At 35.8% G+C, this 26,130-nt stretch overlaps 1 protein-coding gene across 5 annotated transcripts in view; it reads right to left on the bottom strand.

Moving 5' to 3' along the window:
- SYNE2 (spectrin repeat containing nuclear envelope protein 2) overlaps positions 1–26,130 on the bottom strand; it is a 320,213-nt gene that overhangs the window by 155,557 nt on the left and 138,526 nt on the right. For all 5 annotated transcript variants that reach the window (XM_077909580.1, XM_077909581.1, XM_077909582.1 and 2 more), the window contains 13 exons: positions 20,864–21,022; positions 20,048–20,209; positions 17,885–17,986; positions 16,332–16,532; positions 15,813–15,984; positions 14,953–15,065; positions 13,368–13,570; positions 12,795–12,914; positions 12,406–12,697; positions 11,068–11,219; positions 9,453–9,762; positions 7,618–7,782; positions 4,620–4,961 (listed from right to left, as the gene is read on the bottom strand). In XM_077909580.1, coding sequence (XP_077765706.1) covers positions 4,620–4,961; positions 7,618–7,782; positions 9,453–9,762; positions 11,068–11,219; positions 12,406–12,697; positions 12,795–12,914; positions 13,368–13,570; positions 14,953–15,065; positions 15,813–15,984; positions 16,332–16,532; positions 17,885–17,986; positions 20,048–20,209; positions 20,864–21,022 — 2,493 coding nt within the window. The remainder of the gene's footprint in view (positions 1–4,619; positions 4,962–7,617; positions 7,783–9,452; positions 9,763–11,067; positions 11,220–12,405; positions 12,698–12,794; positions 12,915–13,367; positions 13,571–14,952; positions 15,066–15,812; positions 15,985–16,331; positions 16,533–17,884; positions 17,987–20,047; positions 20,210–20,863; positions 21,023–26,130) is intronic.

Here is a 26,130-nt window from a genome sequence, read left to right as displayed (position 1 = left end):
AGAGAAGCTCTCCCTGACTACAGCTCAGGTCAGACTTCTTTATTGCAGACTACCACGGAAATGTGTTCCTTCATTTAAGTTCCTGTAATCAGGTTCTTATTAGTTAATTAGTTGATTAATGTATGCCTCCTCCTCTAGATTAGCTCAATGAGAACAGAGACCATGTCTATTTTTGCTCACCATTGAACTCTCATTGTCTGCTCAATACATTTTTACAGAATAGATGTGTAGATTAAGTCATATTAGACAAAAAAAAAGAAGAATTTTATTTAGTTTTTGTTTGTTAAGATGAATCATCTGTGGGTTATAGAGTAGAAAGAAATTGAGGATCCGCCTATGTAGCTGTTGTTGAGCAGACATCTGCGAGGAATGACAGCAACAGGCTTTGGTTGGGTTTACTGAGAGTAGAGAAGGTTCAAAATAGGCACAAGAACACACCAAGAGGTCCACTGAGGTCAGAGTGCACATTAGCATATATAAGGCTTCAATGAACAACCCACATAATACATTCAATAAAAGGGTGGGATAAGCAAACGAGCATCAGGTTGGGTAGAGGACATGGGTTCTAGTCCCAGTGCTGCTGGAATATGAACTTGGCCAATAAATATCTCTGATTTCAATTCCTTCACTTGAAATACAAGGGCTAGCTTAAAAAGTTTCTAAGGTCCCTCAGCTTAAGATTTCAGAACTTCAGAACATATTCCCAAATGCATGCTGCTCATAGATGTCAACACTATGTACACTATGTCAGTCACTTGTCCTGTTAAGGAATAAATCTTGGATTATGAAAAATACTTCTGGAGTAAGAAGTAAGATTTGATTATGGGCCAAAAAGAGCAAAGTAGTGCACACTGAAGACACAGTTGGCATTCGGCCCAACTATGTGTCCTACTAGAATTTTTTTTTACTGAGTTATAAGGATAAACAACACCAAAAATAGACATCATTTACTCCAGAACTGAAATCTCTCTACTCAGTAAGTGGTTTTCCTTCTCATTCCAGTACTGTGTTTTGGTCACTCACCTAGAGCTGGACACCCTGCATATTTTGCCTGTATCTGTGACCATCTACTTTCCAGAATTTCTCTATGGATGCCTTCTTAATCATTGAAATTACAAATGCTCAGAAATTTTTGAAAAGAACAAAAAACAACTCAGACATACTAACAATTACACCTAATGACAAGGAATTCAAAGAAGTAATTATAGACAAAAGGTTTTTTTTTTTTTTTAGGAGCAATTATGTCATGTAGGTTGGGAAGGAGGGGGCAAGAGTCTTTAATACCAGTTGATTTGTAATGTTGCTTTGTGAGTTTTCAGAATAATAACAAAGAATGTATTACTTTTCTTTTTTCCTTCTTTATTATTTCCCTTTTGAATACCTTAAAATATGAAGAGATTAGTCAGTCTTCAATTTTTATCATATCCTAATGTGTTATTCACTTCATCTATACAGGAAGGGGAAGTGGGGGATCCCTGGGTGGCGCAGCGGTTTGGCGCCTGCCTTTGGCTCAGGGCTCGATCCTGGAGACCCGGGATCAAATCCCACGTCGGGCTCCCGGTGCATGGAGCCTGCTTCTCTCTCTGCCTGTGTCTCTGCCTCTCTCTCTCTCTCTCTCTGTGTGACTATCGTAAATAAATAAATTAAAAAAAAATGTTATATAAAAAAAAATTAAAAAAAAAAAAAGGAAGGGGAAGTGGAAGGCAGTTCTGTCTTTTAATATTTAAAAACTCTTAGAAATTCACTTTTAAGGGCACTTGGGTGGCTCAGTGGTTGAGTGTCTACCTTTGGCTCAGGGTATGATCCCAGGGACTTGAGATCGGGTCCCTGCAGGAAGCATGCTTATCCCTCTGCCTATGTTTCTGCCTCTTTCAGTGTCTCTTATGAATGGATGGATAAAATCTTTAAAAAAATTTTAAGAAAGAAATTCACTTCTACAAAAATACTATGATACTGGATCACAAGCATCATAACCCTTCAGTCTGCATGTTGTAATTTCTTTTGCCTCCAGGTTTGCCTTAATATTTTGTTATTAAAGAAAAAGTCAGCTGAAGGTCCATATATAAGTTATCCCCTAAATTTCATCTAAAATGAAATTCTTGGTAAGGGATTCAAATACATACATGCTATAATGGCAATTTTTGAAAAATGCAATCATACTTTCAACAAAACTCTAAGATCAAATAAAACTTACTAAAGTAAAAAGTAGAAGAAAATAAAAATGTCTGGGGATCCCTGAGTGGCTCAGCGGTTTGGCGCCTGCCTTCAGCCCAGGGCGTGATCCTGGAGTCCCAGGATCGAGTCCCATATCAGGCTTCCTGCATGGAGTCTGCTTCCCCCTCTGCCTCTGTCTTTGCCTCTCTCTGTGTGTCTCTCATGAATAAATAAATAAAATCTTAAAAAGAAAAAAAAAGAAAAATTTCCTAAAAATTCTTCTGGAGGCGATTTTAAATAATCTGATAAAAGCTCCTCCAGATTCCAAAAAGGCATGTGAAATTAGCATTAATTAAATACCTAATTAGTGTTAAATTTTAAATTGTGATAACTGTATGCCCCTATTCTAGCAGAATGATTAATACAAAAGAGGCATCAATAAACATTTTTAATGAATTAAGTGCTTATTTTCACTATCACAATAGTTTTTGATTAATCAGACTTAGAGTTCAGTACACTATGCTTTTATGTTATTTAGAGACTCCTGTTTAAGCTTCTACACTTGTGTCTTACACATGTTTTGAACACTTTTAGTAGCTGTTCAACATTAAAATTGTTCGTGGTCTACACAGTCTAATGTTATATAAAATAAAGTTAATACAGCCAGTTTTTAGGGCAAGGAAAATAAAAGTACAAATGCTGGGGGAAAAAAAGTTTCATAACACAAAAGAGTAAAAAGTCATAATAAAATATTGCTAGAAAATTAGAACCACCTTCCTCTATCTCAAACCAGTGACATTTATTTGAAGACTTAAGTACCCCTATCATTTTTTTAGATTTAAAAGTAGCTTATCTCCTCCTTCACAAACACAGGAATCTTCTGACCATTACACAAGACATCACAAATTAAATAAAAATGTATATTACAATATATTTGTTTTACCTAAAAATATTTTAATGAAGTACCATAAATTATAAAGAATTCATCATTCAAGACTAAGTAAAAGCTTAATAAATTATAAAAACTCTTATTGGATTATGATCTTTACTTAATTTTCAATATGCTCTATTAAATTTTGGGAGCTCACAGCCAAAATGGGTCTGAGAAGCTAATTTTAAAAGTTATTTAGCAATTCCCTTTAGCAACATTATGTATTAGGATAGAAAGCACTCAGATATTTTTTCTTTTTTACTTATCTACTGCTATTTAATACTGTTAAAAAAGTTTCTTTTATTCACATAATTCAAGAGTTACATGCATGGGCCCTTCATTCTTTAAGACATTTTCATTAGCAATATCTAACACTGCTTGTGGGATTTATAAGTCTTTTCTCATGGCCAGACAGGTGCTCCTTTGGCATTTAACCTGGTTTTATTTTACCAACCCTAGAGAATGCTGTTTCCTATAATCTTCCATACATTTCTGTTTTATTTTGGGTTTTTTAAAAGATTTTATTTATTTATCTATTTGAGAGAGAGAGAGAAAGAAAGCACAAGCAGGAGGAGGGAAGAGGGAAAGGGAGAAGTACACTTCCTGCTGAGCAGGAAGCTCAACATGGGGCTCAATCTCAGGACCCTGAGATCATGACCTGAGCCAAAGTTAGACACTTAACTGACTGAGCCACCCAAACATCCCCGTGCATTTCTGTTTTAAAACAACAGAAGTGTACATTCTTTTCATCACTATCGATCCCGTACTCCATAAAAAGCTGAGATGAGAACTCACACCTAAATGGTCTATCCCTTGCTACTCTCACACTGGACCCTGGACTCTGAGAGGCTGCCTAACAGGAAGACGCTTTCAAATATGGGTGACTGGATGGTTCTTTGCACCTCTTCCATTCAATCTTTAACCAGTGAGAAAGAACTTTAAGAGCCATAGGAAAATGTACCCATTTGGTTGGTCAGCATGAAACAAAACAGCATTCTTTTTTCTTCTCCCCAGGGGAAAATGAGGAACCTGAATGTTGATGTTCTCACACCAAATGATCTGACAACATTTATAAATGCATTTGCAGGATAGGGTTAACAGGAGAAGAAAACGAAAGGAACCTATCCTTTCAAACACTCTCTGATTTCATTATAAAATCAACCAAAAGAAAAAAAAGTAGGGTTCTTGGGAATTTTTTTCTCAGAAAATGGGTAGAACACACTTTCTTTTCTTTTGCCTTTTCTAATTTGCCTTTGTGCTCTTGACCCAGGAAACTGTACCTGATTACATATCAGAGAGAATAATCAACCTAAATTGATGACTGACATTTTAACAGATTAAACAGTAATATTTCACCACTGAAATCTTGGACAGTTTTCTAAGGGCTCTTTTTACAAGTGGGCATCATAAATAGCCAGCGCATTGAGGGTTTAATTATGAAATCAGAAGGCTTGATTCACCACCCTCTCTTCAGAGCCCAACACCTCTTCATTCTCAGCCACGATGCCTTAGAGATGTAATCACAAGCACTTACCTTGTTTATTTCTCGGTCTTCTTCAAACTTTTCAGGCACAGCTGAGTCCTGAGTGGGCTCCTGCACATCAGAAGTGACCTCCTTCTCTCTGCCTGGCAGAGGAAACTTTTCTTTCTGTTCTGTTGAGCGTTCTGATTTGAGAATGCTATTGAGATAATTTTCTGACTCCTGCTTAGCACATTCAAGCCGGTTTTCCAAATCCTTTTGTTTACACTTAAGTGACTTTATATCATCTTTAATAATCTTCTGTCCTCCTGAAGATGTATTTTGCTTGATGGATTTTGCTAAAGCTAAAATCTTCTTTAATATGCCATCTTGTAAACGGAGTCTATTCTCTAGTTCCTGTAAGTGGAGAAAAGATTGTCACAAAAAGTACCTCCATTCAATGGTCACAAGAGTTAATAGGCTTTTGTAAATCCCAGAGGATTCTCCTCCACTAGTGGAAAGTATAAAAAATTCACCAATTCATATCACAAAGAAGAAACTCTGGGCAAAATTTAAACCAATGTGGCATCCCAGATCAAAATCCCTCACAGATTGTATAAGATACTAGAAGTTTATAAGAAGTAACAGAGAAAATTCTCACAACGCAGTTCCTAGAACATAGGAGGCAGTCAACATATATTTGCTAAGCATATATTTTGTTCAAGATACAGCTTGAAAAGAATTTTAAAAAATCATTTAGAATATACCCGCATGAATCTAGTATTAATATTTACCATTCAGAGCAAAGCTTAAATAAATCTAGCTAATGCAATATCTTAAATTTAGCAGGAACTCAATCAATATTTACTCAATGCATGAACAGATCAGGCTGATTTGAGAACTCAAGACTTAAAAGGAAATTAAGGAACTAATGTGTTCAGTGGTTACTGACGTTACTGTTGAAATAGAATAAGCCTTAAAGTTACTAGGTGAACTATACAGTATTTGTTAGTCACTATCCTAATAGACTATACAGTATTCATCCATTCATTCATTCATTCATTCAACTAGCAGCAAATATTATGACAGGTTTTTTTCATCTTTAAAATTTTTCAAGTAATCTCTACACCCAATGTGGGGCTCAAACTCACAACCCCAAGATCAAGAATCATATGCTCCACCAACTGAGCTAGCCATGCACCCTTATTATGATAGGTTTTGAAGATACATAGATGAATAAAATATAGTTGTGTCAGGTTCCTCATAGAAGTAAACAGATAACTCTAAGAGTGAGAGAGACACAGAAATAAACAGACAATTGTAATAGAATGTGAAGAGATCTATGCTAACAAATATGCACAGGTCATTGAAATATATTAAGCTGGAAGAAGGGAGTTAGTTCCAGATCGCATTTTAGAATGGTCGGGGTGCAGCCATGGGGGCACTGCCATGGAGAGGGTGGCAGGTTCAGGCAGAGAGCCCATTTGGAAATTAATGCAGGGGTATGTGAGGTGAGAGCCTGATCTAAAGAGGCAATAACAGGGGTCTTAGAGGAGGAATACATTTTATAGATATTCTAGAGATGAAAGAGACAGCACTTAGTCTCTGACTAGATTGAGGAGTCTGGGAAAGGACGGATAGCCAGGTTTCTGAGTGAAGCCTGGAGAGATGGTAGAGATATTCACAGAGTCAGAGGACACAGAAGAAAAAGCAGGCCTATTGGTTAAGGAGGTGAGAGATGGAGAAAGGGAAGTTGATGAGTTGTTTTATGGACATACTAAACTACAGATAAGTGTACAGCATCCAAATAGAGATGTCCAGCGGAATCAGAAGACCTGAGCTGTAGCCCCTACTCTGTTATGTCACCAAGGTGACCTTGTAAGTCCTTCATGTCTCTAGAACCTGGCTTACCAGATATAAAATGAGGCGCCTGAACTTAATGGCCTCTGAGATTCCTTCTACCTATAATAGAGGTTCTATGTTAATTTTTTAGGAGAAGCCTGAGCTGGGCTCATGTCTAACACCCAAACAGTTATCCATGCACCCAAACAGTGCCTTGGACATGATGAGCCCTTAACATCTGTCAAATGATCACTGTTAAAAAGGGAGGTAGCGCTGTCACAATCTCAGGCCAAGGAGGAGAAGGTTTGCTTGATTCCCAGGTCCCAAAAAGAAAGAGATGAGGGAGCACTTGGCTGGCTCTGTGGAAGAGTATAAGACTTTTGATCACAGGGTTGTGAGTTTGAGCTCCATGTAGGGTGTAAAGATTACTTAAATAAGTTTAAAAACTGGAAGAAAAAAAAGAGAAAGAGATGAAGAATTCCCACACTTATGCCAGCAATGCTGCTCTGAGACTCACCCCACGGAATCTCCAGTTAAGGAGCTATCAAAGAAGTAGCTGAAAAAATGCTTTACTTTGTTTTCTTCTAGAAGACAGCTCTCAGGCTTGCTTATGTTGGCTAAGCAAAGAGTGAGAATCTAAGGAAGGTTTGTTTTTTTTTTTGTTTTGTTTTGTTTTTGTTTTTTTGTTTTTTTTTAAGGAAGGTGTTTTAAGGATGTGGGTAAAAGGCTGTGATCCTCATTTTAAGAGGCTAGGTGCTGTTGGAGTGAGGAAGAAGATTTTGGAAGCTCTAACCTGGAGAGAGCTCTAATTTAGACCATGCATATAAAAATGAGGTAAAAATTATACAACTCCCATCCACCCTTGATAAAGAATGCAAAACTGAAGGATTTCCCCCCTTGGTCTTGTGGCATCAGATATATTTTTTGACTTCCCAGTAGTACCTCCTGGAATCACTGTGCTGTCTTTGAAACAAAGATCTCCAGGAGGTATAGACTGGTCATGGGTAGAGCTGTCTCTGATGGTCTGCAGTGCAGAAAAATGTTCAATTCAAATTATAAATGGACTTGGTCACTAAAGAATAACATTACCATTCTCTACAACTAGTCAGAACCTTAATTATCTTACTCTTCTGAAGAATAACTGGATTTCTGACTAAAGATGCAGATTTGTTCACTGTAAATAATATTGATTTTGTTTTGATGTCCATCATGTCCAGACACTATTTAATACCTGCAGTTTCTGCACTTTTTCCTCAACTGCTATTTGATCCACAGGCTTATCAGAAAAACTGGCAAATTCCTTGGAGATATCGTCCAATGCAGTATTCAGATCTGTGACGCAAACCTGGTATGAGTGGTGCTCTTGAACGTGACCTTCCAATTTTTGCACTGAATCCTAAAAATAAAACCATTGACAATTCACCAATTATGCCTCTGAATTTTCTCACTCAGAAAATAAATTGTTCACAAACACTTGTTTTATGAGTTTTCATCTAGAAACAGGAATAGGGCCATAAGTTGTCCAGAGTTCTTAAGTAAAGTTTTTAGTAGTTAAGGTATTTCAATGAAAAATCAACTCCTCCCCCCAAAAAATGGCTTATTGAAATCACATGTTTATCCCATGATTTTCTGCCTTCATTTCATTCCTGAAGACAATTTATTTCTTAAGAGGTTTACAAAACATAAATGCTTCAAATTATATCATCAAATCACAAATACCCATAATAAAGTGGCTCCCTTAATTATCCTTCTTAGTAAAACCAAATATCCACAGTTGGAAATGAGACTATATGAGATCAGCCTAACCTCACATTCCTTTCCTAAGAATTAAATTCAAACATTGTGTGTAGGAAAAAGTAATCCTAACTCAAGAGCAAACCCATCTTCAAGTTCTATTCCTGAAATAAGAAAATAGGGTAGCCATATCTGATCAGGAAAGTAATAATTATTAAACTCAACAACTTACAGTCAAGTGAGTATCTCTTTACCTCTGCACATGTCCTAGAATCTGTATTAGCAGGATTTCTTATCCACATAATCCTTACATTTAATCTAACTTCCAGTATGCAAAGAATTATAGACAATTCTCATGAGAATATACTCCCTCATGGCAAGCTGACATTGATCTCTTAACTCTTTCACTGTAGACCACTCAAGAGAGGGAAACTGATGAGGTTTATACCAAATAATGAATGTACAGCTGACCCTGAACAGCATGGCCTTGAACTGTATGAATCCACTTATGCACAGGTCTTTTGTAGTACAGTACTGTAAATGTATTTCCTCTTATGATCTTTTTAGTAACATTTTCTTTCCTTTACAATAAAGCTTACTTTATTGTAAGAATACAATTTGTAATGCATATAACATGCAAAATATGTGTTAATCGACTGTTTATGTTATCTGTAAGGCTTCCGGTCACCAGAAGGCTATCAGCAGTTAAGTTTTCAGAAAGTCAAAAGTGATACGCAAATTTTCAGTTGTAGGGGGGCTCAACACTCCTAGCCCCCACATTGTTTAAGGATCAGCTGTAAATTATTCCAAAGGATAGATGATGGATACATGGATGTATGGATCACTTTGACAGCATCACTTTCAGACAGATACTTAAAAACATCTGGGTGGCACAGTTGGTTAAAGATCCAACTCTTGGTTTTGGCTTCCATCATGAGATTGACCTCTGCATTGGCTCCCATCTCAGCAAGAAGTCTGCTTGATATTCTATCCCCCTGGCCCACCTCTGATCCCATGCACACATGTACTCTCTCTCTCTCTCAAATAAATAAATAAATCTTTTTAAAAATCTTAACCCTTTGACTACTGAAAAGGAGAACTTGGATGAGAAAAAATGTCATCATCAAACAATATGCGATGGATTCCTCTAGCACAAAACTGATGGATTGATTCCTCCATCCTTGAGGATTTAATATTTATATCTAAAAATGATAAATCAAATGTTAAAAGTTCTTGGTTTTCCAAGAGAACAAAAAATCATTCCGTATACAAATATGACAAAATCATGCATAATTATGACAGTCATTTAAAATTTCAATTTGACCATGTCACCTGTAGCTGTTGGAGGAGACTTTCGTGGAGATGCTTTATTTCCAGCCAAGGCTTTTCACTGAAGTTGGGATTTTTAGTGCACTCTAATAAGTAACTTCCTTGAGACTTTAACTCTTTTAGCAACGATGTCAAATCTTGTGCTTTCTGGAGGAATTTCTTATAAATTTTTAACTGGGCTTTCTTCTCCTGCAAACCATGTTGCAGAGCAAAGCCCGCTTCCTGTTGCTTTTTTAGTTCTGTGAGCATTAACCTCAGGTCCTCTTTGCTTTGCAAATATTTCTCTCCTTCTAGTCGAAGCTTTTCTTGATGGCTACGTTGAACAAACATTTTAGAAATGACGACTCTTAGCAAGTTGGAATGCGTTTCACATACTATAGGACAACATACATTATAATAAAAAACATTAAATAACAATAATGGGACGCCTGAGTGGCTCAGCGGTTGAGCATCTGCCTATGGCTCAGGGCATGATCCTGGAATCTCGGGATAGAATCCCACATCAGGCTTCCTGCATGGAGCCTGCTTCTCCCTCTGGCTATGTCTCTGCCTCTTTCTGTTGTGTCTCTCATGAATAAATAAATAAAAATTTAAAAATAAAATAACACTAACATAAATGATTCCCAAAGACTTTTTGGCATTATGGAATTCTAGGTAGCATTAAGTTAAGCCCAGAAATCAAGACAGACGTTATTTGCAGTATTACTAAAAAAAACTTTTGTTCCATAATTCGACCCAAGAACAAACACTTACTAATTCAGATTCCAAACCATTATACTTATTATACCTAAATGGAATTATATAATCTTATATTTTTCTTTCTCATGTAAGGAAAATAAATAATCATTCAGTATATTGGTTTGTACTTTCTATAACTTAAATTTAGTTTTGATCTGTTTGTCTTCCTAGAAAAAATATAAAATTCCCATTTCCATTAAACAGTAAATGGGGCAGCCCCGGTGGCTCAGCGGTTTAGCACCGCCTTCAGCCCAGGGCCTGATCCTGGAGACCCAGGATCAAGTCCCACATCAGGCTCCCTGTATGGAGCCTGCTTCTCCCTCTGCCTGTGTCTCTGCCTCTCTCTCTCTCTCTCATGAATAAATAAATAATAAAATCTTTTAAAATAAATAAATAAACAGTAAATGTATCATTTGAGATGTCATATGAATTAAGAATTTTCACCAGAATTATGTCCACTGAATTCAGACAACATTTACAAGGTTTACACATTTAAGGATCTCTTAGAATATATTTTTAAAAGCATAATTATTCTACAGTAATACCATGCAGACACTGAAATTGTCTGGGGGAAGGGGTTTTTGGTAAGAAGCAGAGTGTTGAAAGTGGAATCATAGACAATGTTAATTTGTTACCAAGAATTCCATGTTTGATGAACCAGCCAAAGTAAACACTGCCATAGAGCTATGACTGTACTTCCTATCTGATCCAGAGAACTATTCATCTTCATTTCTGCCTCTGACATTGTGGATGCCCCTGACATTACCGACTTTTTCTCTCCAATAGATATTATATACAAATCCAGGAGGCAGACAAAACATACTTGTTATGGCTTCACTGTGCAATGAAAAGTCATGAAAGTAAAGGCATTGCCCTTTACCTTAGATATGTGTTGGCTAAATGGAGTGTGTTGTCCCATTGGTTCTTGATATCAGTAAGGGTCTTTGGAGCCAACGGAGCCTTGCTGCTCTCAGCCTGACTCATGATGGTCTGTATTTTAGCGTCCCCTTCAGGCTTTAGTAAAATGATTTCCTGAGTTAAATAAAAAAGATCGTAGAACCTCATTTGCGTAATATAGGGAAAGTACATATGATATCTTTTTATTTAGATTCTGATTGCAGAAATTTCAAAATTATCTTTTAATATGCCCAAAAGACAATATTTCCTTCACATTTATGGAATTAATTCTCAATAAATATTTTTCAGGTTGATGTCCTTGCATTTCTGCTCTCCTCTTGATTTTCAACTGCCTTCAAATAAGATATATGTCCAAAAGACCCAAACCCTCTTCCTATCCATTCCATTATTTATAGATAGAGGGTCAGGGTAACAACCCAAACACAACATTTTTATATACTCAAGATGAGACTTACAGCTTTCCACAGGAAAATGCAGTGCCCCATGTCAACTCTTATCCCTCCACCACTACATAATTAATTTCCATTCCCTGTTCTCCTTCCCTCCTTTGCTCTAAACAATCAAGTTCCTCCCTTATTGGAAATGCTACTTACTCCAGATTCACTTCCCCTGGAAAACCTTTCACATATAATCCCAATCACTTCAGTTAGCCTCATCAACCCTTATAGCTCACTGTTCATCACCATTTCCTCCTGCAATAATGTTTTGATTAATGTAATTTCAATCCTTCTGGGTTCCTTTTGAGCACATATGCTTCTGTCCCCTGTATTTTTTTTTTGTCCCCTGTATTTTTAACTAGCCATGTCTATTGAATCTCTCCTTAGATAAAAAGTGGGCTGGAAGGAGCTTGAGGTTTCCCCTGCCCTCTGCAATTCCCTCAGCACCTAATAACCTTTATGAACCACATGGCACACTCGATATCTAATAACCTTTATGAACCATACATATTCACTTTGAAGAAGAGTTCCTCTCCAGCTCTGGCCTTGATAATGCTGATGCCTCTCTGTACTGACATATATTCTTTTTATATCCTAGCAAACTCCCACCACCATAGCCCCATAGGCACTGCCCTTACAAAGAGGATATGCCTTCTCTCTTCTGTCTGCTTTAAAATAATTTTAGATACATCACAGCCCTTCTATCTTGTAAGCTCAGTCACCTGAATGCTTCAACCATTCCACAATGATCCTGCTGCTTTCCATTAAGAAACAAATCTTTGCAGTTTTTCCTCTAAATCTTTTAAAAATTAGAGCTCACTCTGTTCACTTTGACCTCTGAAATTTAGTTTCCACAGTTATACCTTTATTTTTTGGATTCTTTCCTCAAGTGGCATTTTGCCTTCAGATGAATTCAAAACCATAAGGGACTCTTTAATCCCTGCTATCCAATGAATGACATCATGTGCAAGATCATTAAAGCTCTGGTCCTCTGTAGGAGGTAACTTATCCTCTTCATCAATTTCACATAATTGTCTCAAAAATGTCTGATATCTATCAATCAAGTGTGTTGATTCCATTATTATTTCTTCTTCTTCAGTGAGCCCATATTCCTTCAAAGAACTGTTCAACTGGGCCATAGATTCAAACTGTTCCCTGTAAATTCCAAACATTATTGAAAGTTTATAGCAGCCACAACATCATGTAAGAAACTGTGTTAGCAGAAAATAAATTCATACAAGATCAGCTATACCTCTTTCCAGCTACAGCTTCGCAAAAAAGCTCAGTTTTCTCTCCTGATTTTTCCATTTCTATCCATTTCTCTTCCTGACTTGTCAGCCACTTGCTCAGATTTCTGTGGTCATCCTGGAGTCTAAAAGGACATTACATATGTTAAAATATAAAATAAGCAAAAAGTGTTCTAAGAAGAGAAGGTTAGCATGAATTTTATAAGCTAATCAGGTTTTTACTACCTTTTTTTATTATTCTTTAGAGAAAAATTAATTTGTAACATTAAAATCTGAACAATACCAGCCTGCATTATAGTGGGATTCTATAAAGCAATGAGCTACACAAATGTATCATAAAAAGTAGGAAACAAACAGAAAACACTGTTGGACTCTCCCCTTAACTATTACCATTTTAGATAATTTAAAGAATTCTCTTGACTTCTATCTTCCTAGAGACAAACTTAGATTTGGAAATATGTATTTTATTTGTGAAATTTCTATGTATTGTATATCCTAATGCTAGCTGTACTGAGGCACTGAACACATAAAGGTACCATTAGAAAACATGTTATTTGAATATCACCTTTATTTCCTACCTCAGTAGCTGCTGCAAGTGGTCATTAAGCTCCTTTGCTTGGGTCTGGCAAATGGAGTCCATCTTTTCCAATTCAATTTCTTGATTTATAATCCAACTGTTAAGCTCCTTAACATGTGCTTTTGGTAGATGCTTCTTCACATGATTCAGTACAGTTCCCACCTGCTGTATTTTACTGCCTCTTCCTTCAAGAGTCAAGAAATCCTTAAGAAAGACAGAAACTCAATGATGCTCTACTGGCAAGTTGAAGCATGGCCTCTATCACTTTTCCAAGTCCGTATGTGGACATGCCACCTTTTAAACATCCACTAGAGGAAGAGCTATGTAAATACGGCTAACTTCAATGGCAAATGATCAAAAGATGATTTCTATTAGTTGTAGAATGTGTGTATACATCTGACTTATTGGAAATAGCATCAAGCAAAATAATGCAGGACCACCATGAAAGTCATTAGGGATAAGATTGGGAAAGCAGCATTTTTCTTTCCTCAGCTTCTAAATACTTACTCCCTTCTGCTAATCAACATGTAAAACTAAATACATGATTCTCTATCTAACTTTGTCCAAATCAGAATTTTATTTCAATGTTTGTGTTTCAAGATTTGAGCATTAATTGCTAAGACTCATACAATAGGCAAAATTAAAGGCAAAAAATAAAAAAACTAAAAAAAAAAAGTTGGAATTTAAACTAAAAAAAAAGAGTAGAAAGGCAATTCTATCAATAAAGAACAGTATCATCAAAGCAAGGACTCAAACAGAGAACATTCAGCACTACTCAGAAGCTTGAGAGCATGACTAATCATCAACACTAAAGTACTAGATAATCTAGCCTAAAGTGATTAAGATTTAAGGATGCCATAAGCATTTTAAATGCCCCCATGCACATTACTTTTATTCTGGGCTGCCCTCTACTACACTTCAGCCAGCTGATTTAAAGTTCACTGAGATTTTTTTAAAGGAAATATTACTCAGAAAAAAACAATAAAAAGTCAAGAGACCTCTCTCTCAAGAAAGTAAAGGGATTTCAAAGTCCACATTAGATAAGACCTTTATTTTTTTAACAAATATAATTTTAACTTGACTAGATTTACCAGTGAACACTAAGTCAAACAGCATCTTAGAATAGGTGTGAAAATAGAACTTGTTTAAGTCACTCTCACCCTTACCCAGTAAATATGGAGTTTCAAAATATTTGGGGAAAAGTCACTTGTTTGGAAACATTGTAGAGAAATTAGTAAGTCAAAGTAATTCTTTTTATTTATATTTTTTTTTAAGAAAGAAAGAGAGAGAGAGCTCAAGTGGGGAGAGGGGAGAGGGAGAGAAAGAGGGAGACGGAGACAGAGAGAGAGAATCCTAAGCAGGCTCCACACCCAGCATGGAGCCCAATGTGGGGCTTAGTCCCACATCCCTGAGGTCATGACCTGAGCCCAAATCAAGCATGAAATGCTTAACCAACTGAGCTACCCAGGTGCCCCCAAAGTAATTATTTCATCTACTTAAATACAGTTCTTTGCCTCTAGTATTTTAGTTTTGATAAATTTTGATTAAGATTTATATATATACATATATATGTATATATATCTTACAGAAAGTTTTTGTAGCTTTTGTTCCACATTTTTTTTTGTTTCTGATGATTCAAAACACTCTTTAAGGTTCATTTTAATGTTGCCAAACCAGTCATTAAAGTTCTTGCACTGATCTGCAGGAAAAAAAAAAAAAAAAGAAATTGTATTCATTCAAGGGAGACTTGAGATACCTTGTTAAAGTGAGAGACTTTGAAACTTGCTTCCTGTGACATGGCTACAAGTCATTGTATAAAGTGGTAATAAGTTGAAACCCAATTTTGAAGATTCTGAAGAATAACTATGGTATATTTCCTTCTTCATTTTTTTTTTTAGCTTTTTTTTTTTTTAAGGAGGTTCCATGCCCAGGATGGAGCCTAACACGGGGCATTGAACTCATGACCCTGAGATCAACACCTGAGCTGAAATCAAGAGTCAGACATTTAACTAACTACATCCCACAAGCACCCCAAATTGTAGTATATTTTCTATACCAAACCTCCTTTCCAAGCACATAGGAGATCCAAAGACACTTGCAGGGGCAGCCTGTTCACAGACAAATCCCCAGACTCACTCACCACAGTGAGCAGGTCAAATGTGAGGATGTTGGTGACCTTCTTTCATGAAATAAATATTTGGGGCTTGAAAGATATAGATGTTATTTATGACAGGCATAGATCAGTCAGTGCTTCCCCATGAAAGATTTAGCTGAATGAATCCCAAATAAATAAATAAATAAATAAATAAATAAATAAATAAATCTCTTTCCTTAACTAGAATCTCTGCAACCATTTGTAAGTGAAGCTTAGACAAGCCTTCATGTTCACAATACTTATTGATACTTCCAGATTCCCAGAAACAATTAAGAGAAACATTGCACTCACCATTTAATAACTTAGAAAAGTGATCTTGCAAGACACTTTTTTTAGTATTAAATAAATCACTGACACTTTCATATTGCTTTTTTAATTCAGAGAGTTCAGGAGTCAGACAACCTATTTGATTCTCAAGTAACATCATACTGTGCTTTTGTTGTAGGATTTGCTGCTGTATCTCCTAAATACATAAACAAACAACCATTAAGTCTCAAAATGAGCTCAATTTACACAAACCATAATAGATCTCCATTGTTTTTTGTAAAAATCTAAATGATATTCTGTGGGGTGGATTCGCTTTATCTTAGCCAGTAAATGTATAACACAATGCAATTTAATATCAAATAATTACCATCCACAAAGCAATTCAAAGGTGATACTGCTAAATATACACAAATTGTTTTTCTGAGTTTTTCCTCTGACTCTCATTTTTTGGTAACTATTTTTATTAACCTCAAGAGGCCAAAGTCATCAGAGTTAAGTATGAAAATAAATCTGAATCGTAGGAGAGGAGAAACTGGGACATACCTCTAGTTTAGTAAAGATCTCTAAGCTGTCAGAAGGAGACAGCGCTTTTAAGAGGGACTCAGTCATTCCCATCTGGGTCTTGGCTTGGTCAAGATCCTCCCTTAGCTCAGCTGTGCTGCCACTGAGTGCAGAGCAGTTGGATTCTCCTATTAAATGCATTTTTACATTCTCCAGCTTGTTTAAAATGGAAGACTCCATGACCTGAAATCATGAGACATGTGGTAAGTCTGTAGGGGACTTTATTTAACTAGATTTTAAGACAACTGCATTGCTAGAGAGTGAGTTGATACTTTGCTTCATTTCAATGTGAAATTAATTCTTCATTGTTCTACATCACTGATACAATTCAAATCATTTAAAAAAGAATAACATGAGGGATGCCTGGGTGGCTCGGCAGTTGAGCATCTGCCTTCGGCTCAGGGCGTGATCAAGTCCCACATCGGGCTCCCTGCGTGGAGCCTGCTTCTCCCTCTGCCTGTGTCTCTGCCTCTCTCTGTGTGTCTCTCAATGAATAAATAAATAAAACCTTTAAAAATAAATAACTAATTAATTAAAAAAGAATAACATGAAAAACTTTGATTGACATCCTATCTTTTTCCCAAAGGACTAATTTGAATCCTTCCCCCTTTAAACAAGTTTTATCTAGCATATCAATTGAGGTGCCATCGCATAGCACTCATTTGAAAATATATAGTAAAAATTAAACAGCCAGCATTTACTTACTGTTTATTATGCGCACAGCTTTGTGGTAAGCACTTTAGGTACAAAATACAGGATTTAGAATGTTAAATGATTTGCCCAAGATCACAAAGCTAGTAGGTGGCAAAGCCAAGACCTCACCAGAAAGTCTGACTTTAGAGCTCTTCTTCAGCCACTATGCACTCTGATCTAAATAAAATTGTAACAAATCTCTTCACACAATAGAAAATCACAGTTGGGGCAATCTCCCTGCTTCCCCATGCAGCAATTAATAAACACAGAATTAATAAACAATTAATGCAGCAATTAATAAACACAGAATCACTTGAGCCATATTCTCCTTCTTATGGCCAAAAGACACTCCAGAGGAAACCCTTGTTACTTTACATAGAAGCATGGCAACATCTGTACCTCTACACAAGAGTCCTGGAAATAAGTGAAATGGGAATAAAACAATACAAAAATCATACCTATTCTAAACAGATATAATGAACTATGCCAACTATCAAAAATTTAGTTAGACAACATAGGAATTGAATAAAGGTGAACTAAATAATGATTCTAATTTTATTTTATTTTAAAGATTTAGAATTCTGGATTATGAACATTATTTTTTCTAAGATTTATTTATTTATCTGAGAGAGAGAGAGCATGCACAGGGGGAGAGGCAGAGGGGGAAGGAGAGAGAAACCCAGGCAGACACCCAGCTGAGTGCAAGTCCAACACAGGACTCACGACCCTGAGATGACGAGCTGAACCAAGAGTTGGACACTTAACCAACTGCACCCCCCAGGCATCCCGGAACATTACTTTAGAGGGCTTTAATTGCAACTTTTAAATAAAAATTCTCTTACCTGCAATTCAAGAGGCATTTCACTGCTTTGAAGGAGAAACTGTATTTTAGCCACTCTTTTAGAAAACTCTGAAGATTTTTGTTCATGGACTTGTAACTCTTCCTATAACAAATAATGTTAACAGAAAATATCTTTTTAGTTATACTTTATTTTCTGGGATCTATGATGACTATTACTATATACAGAAACTGAGAGAGCCTTTGAATTTCCCCAAATCACTTGTTTTTCGAAGGAGTCCTGAGAGTTATGAACCCAAGTGACTTTATGAGTCAGCGAAATGTTACAGCTGAGTGAAGCAGCCTAACTGTAAGATGACAGAGGGGGTCAGGCTTGTGCCACACAAGAATGTAATCCCTTCACACTGTATTTCCTAGATCTGTGCATACAAACTGTGCGGCCATATGTGCACACACGCGCACACACACACTGTTGGCAGAATCTGGCCCACAGGCTGGCAGTTTACAATCTTTAACTTCTTCACATTTTTGTTTTTATTTAAAGATGTTATTTATTTATTCATGAGAGACACAGAGAGAAAGGCAGAGAGAGAAGCAGGCTCCCTGCGGGGAGCCCAATGCAGGACTCAATCCCAGGACCTAAGCATCACAAGCTGAGCCAAAGGCAGACGCTCAACCATGAGCCACCCAGGCATCCTTAACTTCAAATTTTTAAACAACCTGCACTTCAAGGCATTAAGACTTATTCATTCACACTTAGCAAATCATAATATCTATCATCATACACAAGGAAATTCAAATCTCTACACATTTTTGAAAACCTTTTCCAAATGTATAAAAATGGATAAGTGAATTTAAAAATGGTTAAAATAATAAAGATTAGAGAAAAAATGAGACTGGAAGCATCAGTCTTGACATACTATAAAGCCTTCATGTACACATACATATTGTTTTCTATTATACTGAGCCAGATATAATTGCCAATATTTGATTATTTTCTGACCTACAAAGATAGAGATTTCATATTTCATATGATATTTCATATGATCCAAGTGAATAATATATAAATAAGCAATTAGAAAGAGCTCTTCCTAGGGTTAAAAGAGATAACTTGAAATCTTTGAAAATCATTAAAAAAATGGCAGGTTATGGTTTTAAAAACTAGTCTTTTTTGAAGCTCTATAAAGATTTTAATACTTGGCCTGGCATTTTTTTCTAATCTTTTGAAAGGAGAGGCTGCTTAATTCAAATTATGAAGATTGTCCATATTCATGATGTAGATCAGGGGTTAACAGTCTAAGGGCTGGCAGTCTTTTTTTATAAAGGAAGTTTTATTGGAACCCAGTTACTTTCAAGCATTTATGAATTGTCTATGACTGAATGCTTTCATGCTACAACAGCAGCATTAACCAGTTGTGACAGTGACCAAATGATCTACAAGCTTAAAATATTTACTATCTGATCTCTTAAGAAAAAGTCTGCCAATCTCTGGGACCTATAGTGACTCCCTGGGAACAATTTTACGTTTTGGTAAGGCCTCTTCTAGGAGTTATTAACATTCTTTGTACCATAAATGCCTCTGATAGTCTGGTGAATCCTGTGGATCCTTTGCATAACAATGTTTTAAAAACAAAATAAGATAAATTATCTAGGATTATAACAGAAAACAATTTTACTGAGTTACAGTTATCAAAATATCAAAAATAATTTCTGCTATAGCAATATATATGTTTCTACATTACTATCTTAAATAAGAAGACCTAGAAGTGACGTTACTAAACACCATAATTTCAAACAGTGATAAAGGGTAACAGTTACAACCAGATAATGTTCAAAGATATCTGCGATTTTCTTGATAACAAAGTCACATGTAATATTCATCCTACTATGTTTATTGACTGTATTCGTAATTGGAACCAATATTACATTTTGGTTAGACATTCATAAAAATAAAGATGCAATTTTTCCCAAATGAGGTCATTTTATTTACAAACACTTGGGGGTCTGTGAACCCCAAATTACTAACACCAGCTAACATCTTCCTACCTATCACAAAGGAAATAACAGAAAGGTCCCACTCAAGAGATAATGAAAGAAATAAAACATTTCTTTGTGATTTCTCTACTCTGGCTCCAGAAAGCAAGCTCAATATTAAACATCAACTGTGTACAAAAAGAGCATACATTTTATCTCTGTTACAAATTACCTTCAGCTTTTCTCTTTCTTCTTCAGCCACTTGATGTAATTCCATTTTTTGAAGGACCTTTTCAGTCCACTCATCGATGACATTTTTTAAGTTAAAAAGTTTGTCCCATAAAGCTAGGGCTCGACCAAGATTTTCACAATAGTCTTCTGTCTTCTCATTTATCTACCATAATTTAAAAAATAGAAAGAACACACTTAGTGGTAAAAAGTATGAAAACCATTGTTTCAAACACACTCTATTTTAAAATAAAAGTTTAGTTTACCTTTGTTTTTAAAATAATTTGCTTTAACTATCAACAACAACAAAAAAAGGTGCCTTAATGTATCACATAGTTCTTCCTTCCACAAAAAAACTTTGCTGCCACTTATAGGAAACTGAAAGTAATAGTTTTCCTAATTTCTAAACCACAATAAATTAAAGGTGCTTTTAAAACACAGAAGGAAATAGAATACGGACAAATTCTTAATTTGTAATTGGTAAAAATTTAATTATTACTCAACCAAAACCCTATTAAATAAATATATAGTTGGACATAAATATTCTGAATGATTTATATATTAGCTAGTTGAGTGTAAGCTTTTATATCTTAAAGAAGTTGAGTGTAAGCTTTTATATCTCAAAGGTTACAGACCCATTTGTTAGTGGCTTCTAACTCAGGGGGTGAAATTAATTCCTAGGTCATAAATTTTAGATTATTTGAACATTTTACAATGAACACTTTTGAATTTTATAATTAGAGAAAAAATACTAAAGATACAACAGAAAAGATCAATTTCCTATAAAATGAGATTTTTACTGAATTAAACTGTCACTCACATCAAGCCATCTATCCACAATAATATTAGCTTCTTTTTCAAAAGGAGGCTCTTCAAAAATTCTCATTTTATTTAGATGAAATTGTAGATTTCTGCAGATCTGGTTAATCTTGTCTACAACTTCTAAATGTTCATTAAATTCTTCTTTGACAATTTCAATCTGAAAAAAAGGCAACATGTTTTTGAAATATTTACATAGAAAAATTGGAAGAACCAAATTATATTATTGGCTAATCATAACAGAGTATTTCCTTCGTACATTATTCTTTTCTAAAGCAGGCTGTTATTTTCCTACTTTCTCAATAAAAAGTTTTTAGAATCCTAACCATCTGTTCTAACAAAATAATCTTACACTCAAATTTCTTCCCACTTGGCATGATGAAATAATTATAATAATCTAATATCATGTTTCTTGTCTATGTGAAATAACAGTCTACCAAAAAAAAGAAGCATCTTCACTCAATAGTATAAAAAATGGCAGTTCCTAGACTCCTCTAACAGGAATCGTCTTTGGAATGTTGAAGAAACTACATGCTCATCTGAATAAAACAGAACTTTAATACATGTTTAATACGACTTCAATTTTAGTCTCCCGTGATTGTAACTCCACATCATTTCTAACACGGAAGGGTGAAACACTACTTTATCAAAATGATTTTAAACTACAAAATAAAACCTGAATGTTGACTACTGTAATCTTCATGTTTCACTCAGCTTACCAGTCTTACCTGAGCATTTTAAACAATTACAGAAAATTTGAAAATAGATTTCTCCTAAGCAAATATCTAAAAAAATATATATATACATCTTAGAGGACTTCCATTTCTGGAAATAGAGATAGACATAATTTTCCCTATTCCCTATTCCCATTAAGCACAACTAAAAACCCTGGATATCATATACAAAACAAACTTAAAGAATTAAAAGTGGAAAGTTCAAGAGAGGAGAACAGCTGGGGGCATCAGCTCCTCAACACCAGCTTGGTGGTAAGTTCCCTGCATTTTCTTTTTCCCTCAGATATCCCAACACCTAGTAATATCAATGAGCACAGTGGGAAAAAAAACGTGCCAAGGGAAGCTTGCTATCCTCAGCCAGAGAACCAAAAAGAGGACAATCTAGCAAGACAGAAAACTTTTTGAAATTAATTACTCACTAGGGCCAGATATTACAGGAAAAGATATTATATTTATTTTGACTCACCAAAGATGACATACAGATGGCAAACAAGCACAAGGAAAGATTATCAATACCATTAGCAATTAGGAAAATACAAATTAAAACCATAATGTAATACTACTACATACCTATCAGAATGGCTTAAAAAATTTTGAGACAATATCTAATGTTGGCAGTGATGCAGAGGAACTGGATCACTCCACATTGCTGGTGGGAATTAGTTTGGCAGTTTCTTTAAAAACTAAATATGTGGGCAGCCCCAGTGGCCAGCAGTTTAGCACCGCCTTTGGCCCAGGCCTGATCCTGAAGACCCAGGTTAGAGTCCTGTGTCAGGCTCCCTGCATGAAGCCTACTTCTCCCTCTGCCTGTGTCTTTGTCTCTCTCTCTCTCTCTCTCTGCCTCTCATGAATAAAAAAAAAAAAAACTAAATATGTAATTAACATACAAGCCAGCAACTATACTCCTGGGCAGTTAACCCTGAGAAATAAAAACTTCTAGTCACATAAAGACCCCTATATTGGGATGCCTGGCTGGCTCAGTGGTTGACTGCCTGCCTTCGGCCCAGGGTGTGATCTTGGAGAACCAGCATTGAGTCCCTCATCGGGTTCCCTGCATGGAGCCTGCTTCTCTCTCCGCTTGTGTCTCTACTTCTCTCTCTGTGTGTGTCTCTCTGAATAAATATATAAAATCTTTAAAACAAAAAAAGAAAAAAGACCCCTATATGAAGGTTTATATCAGCTTTACTTATAATAGCCAAATTTTTTTTTTAATTTTTTATTTATTTATGATAGTCACAGAGAGAGAGAGAGAGAGAGAGAGGCAGAGACATAGGCAGAGGGAGAAGCAGGCTCCATGCACCGGGAGCCCGATGTGGGATTCGATCCCGGGTCTCCAGGATCGCGCCCTAGGCCAAAGGCAGGCGCTAAACCGCTGCGCCACCCAGGGATCCCATAATAGCCAAAATTTATAAACAACCCAGATGTCCTTCAGTGATGAATAATTAAACAAACTGTGGTTACATCCATACCATGGAATACTATGCAGCAAGAAAAGGGAACAAGCTATCAACACATGCAAGAACCTGAATGAATCTCCGGAGAATAATGCAGAGTGAAAACAGCCAATCCCCAAAGGTTACACGCTGTATGATGTATCCACAGGACAGAAACGGATAGGGTTATAAAATGACAACACAAGGGATCCTTGTGGTGTTGGAAGTGTTCTCTATCTTGACTCTATCAATGTGGGTATCCTGATTACAATATTGTACTATGTAATTTTATAAGATTTAACACTGGAGAGACTTACAGGAAAGTGTACACAGGACCTCTATATTTCTAAAAACTGCATGTGAATCTACAATTATCTCAAAAGTTTAACTAAAACAATAACTGAATAAAATTTTTAAAATGAGAATAAAATGATTGGGGAGGTTTTCTGTCTCCTGATTGGAGGCTGACTGATACATCTGTAAAGCTGAGATGCAAACTCCAAGGTTTTTTCTCCTGGAACAGGACTCTTTGTGCATTGGGCATAATAAATTTTCATTCAATTAAATGGAAAAAAATATATATATAAAACTTAAATATATAAATGTATATATACATTATATATATGCCCAAATTTATATATATATATATCTCCATCCTAATTTTCATTATAGTCAAAGAACTTTGTTATTACACTGACACAAGCCACCACTGAGTGAAGAAAAAAGAACAGGAGAGGGTACTTTCACCGCTGTCAGGAACAGTGAGTTTTCTTCCACAATAAATGGAAAGGGTAGAATAAAGGAAAGTAGACTCACTCTGCCTTTTCCCAAACCTGAATAGTCCCTTGACATTCTAGCCTTTAGTCTTACTTTTGCACTTCTGTCTTTCATTAAAAGGAGTGGAAATCTGGCCCCATATCCTAGATAAACATCCAGGTTTCTATGGTTTGGACGACAAAAGTTCCCAGTAGTATCATGTTTTGGCCGCTGGTACAAAGCATCATACCACAAATACATAATACAGAAACGGATTGTTTCTGAAGACAGTATCTAATTCATCACAAAATTAACTGAAAACTATATTAACAGTCAGTACTAAGCTTTGATTTTTTTTTTCAGGCAGTTAAAAAAGCATCTGAAAAAAGAATCAAATATTAGTATACTAAGTGTACTAGAACTTGTATAGTTTCCATACAAAATAATATATTATTTCAGCAAATATATGAAATACTCATACGCTAGATAAGAGATATAAGATTCTCAACATAATAAGAAATGCCTGGACTGTTACACTTTTCCTAAAGGTAATTAGTTATCTTATTAATTTTTAAAATACCTTTGTGAGCAAACCTTTACAGTTGAAAAAGGGGAACAAAGCAAAGTTAATCAATTTTTACTTCTGCCATATACATATTTCAAATGTTTACAGAGAATGCAAAATTACAACGATTGAAACATGATTTTGTAGTCACATAGACCTGGGATTAAATCACGATTATGCCTTTCATCAGCCATATAATCCTGGGAAAGTTACTTAACCCCTGTCCTCACATTTTGCCTTTTTTACAGAGGAAGTCACTAATCTATTCAAATTCCAAGACATAAATTGGACATTACCAGTAAGCAAGATCAGCATGCCTGAAAAATTCAATACATGGATATGGCTCTTTTTTTGCTCAGTGTTGTTTCCTTATCGTTCAACAGGTAATATTCTTGAGACCAGCATTATGAACCTATCTTCACAGCACGTGAAGAACCCAAGTCACTGTATCAATATCTAAGCTACTCTGTGATAAGATTCCAAGATTTGGATTTAGATCTGGAGGAGATGAAGGCATACTAAGCATTTAGGTTGGCCCACCTACTTGAACCATTTTTTCCCCAAGAACTTGCTGGGGTATTGGGCACTTGTGCAGATTATAATAAAACAATACCATTTGGTCTTTTTTTTTTTTTTTTAGTATATATCTCCTTTGACAATCCTACAGTAAATAAGGAAAACTGATAGGGCAGGGTTGGGGAATTTATTTCTTCTTTATTCATGACCCATCCTAATAACATTAAAACCCCTCCAATTACTTCTAAAATTCTCTAAGAACAAAACAACAACAACAAACTCTAAACCTTCGTTTTCTCACCAGTATAACAGGGTTAATACTATTTACCTTGCAGGGTTACGTGGAAATGAAATGATACAATAATATGTGAAGAACTTGCCATCTAATGACCATGCCCTCCATGCCAGAAACTATCATTATCATCATCAATACCATTTTTAGTAGTAGTAGTAGTACTTAAAACATCAAGGCCACATGATAGTCTTATTTGCAAATAAAACCAATTTTTCTAGCCTCAGGATTTTCCAGTTTCTGGAACAAATCATTTATTAGAGTGGAGGGAGTATAGTTTGGTCAGTGAAGAAAGAAGGAAATTAGTAAATTTTTAAAGTGCTGCCATTGGTATTAAGAATTTTCCATATTTAATATTATATCCTTAGGCTAGATTCCTAGAAGTGAAATACTTGGTCAAATGGTAGACAGATTTTCATGGGTCTTCAATAATATTGTCAAAGTGTTTTCCAAAAGGGTAACATCAATCCACTCTTTCAATAGCAATATAGAGTACACATCTCGCTATCAAAAGGCAAACAAAGTATTTTTGAGTAATTCTGCTATCTTTTGATTACTTATGAGGTTGAACTATGTCTCTCTCCCTCTCTCCCTATTTTTTAACAGTTGTCAATTTATGCCCTATGTACAAATATGTTTGGATCTCAGTGGTTTACTCACTAATTTCAATGAGTTCTCTGTATATTATTGCAAACCTTACTCTACCATATTTATGAAAATACTTTTCTACTCTACATCATTTTAAAAAGGATTTTATTTATTTGAGAGAGAGTACAAACAGGAGGGAGAGGCAGAGGGAGAGGGAGAAGCAGGCTCCCCACTGAGCAGGGAGCCAGCCACTGGGCTTGATCCCAGGAAACCCAGGATCATGACCCGAGTTGAAAGCAGACACTTAACTGACTCAGCCACCCAGGCACCCCTACAGCATTATTTAAAGTAATAAAAAATTAAACTTTATCATACTAACTTCCA

The sequence above is a fragment of the Canis aureus genome, chromosome 9 (genome assembly GCF_053574225.1).
Source record: "Canis aureus isolate CA01 chromosome 9, VMU_Caureus_v.1.0, whole genome shotgun sequence".
NCBI lineage: Eukaryota > Metazoa > Chordata > Mammalia > Carnivora > Canidae > Canis > Canis aureus.
The sequence above is the reverse complement of the archived record's forward strand: the minus strand, read 5'-3'. Positions and strand labels throughout refer to the sequence as shown.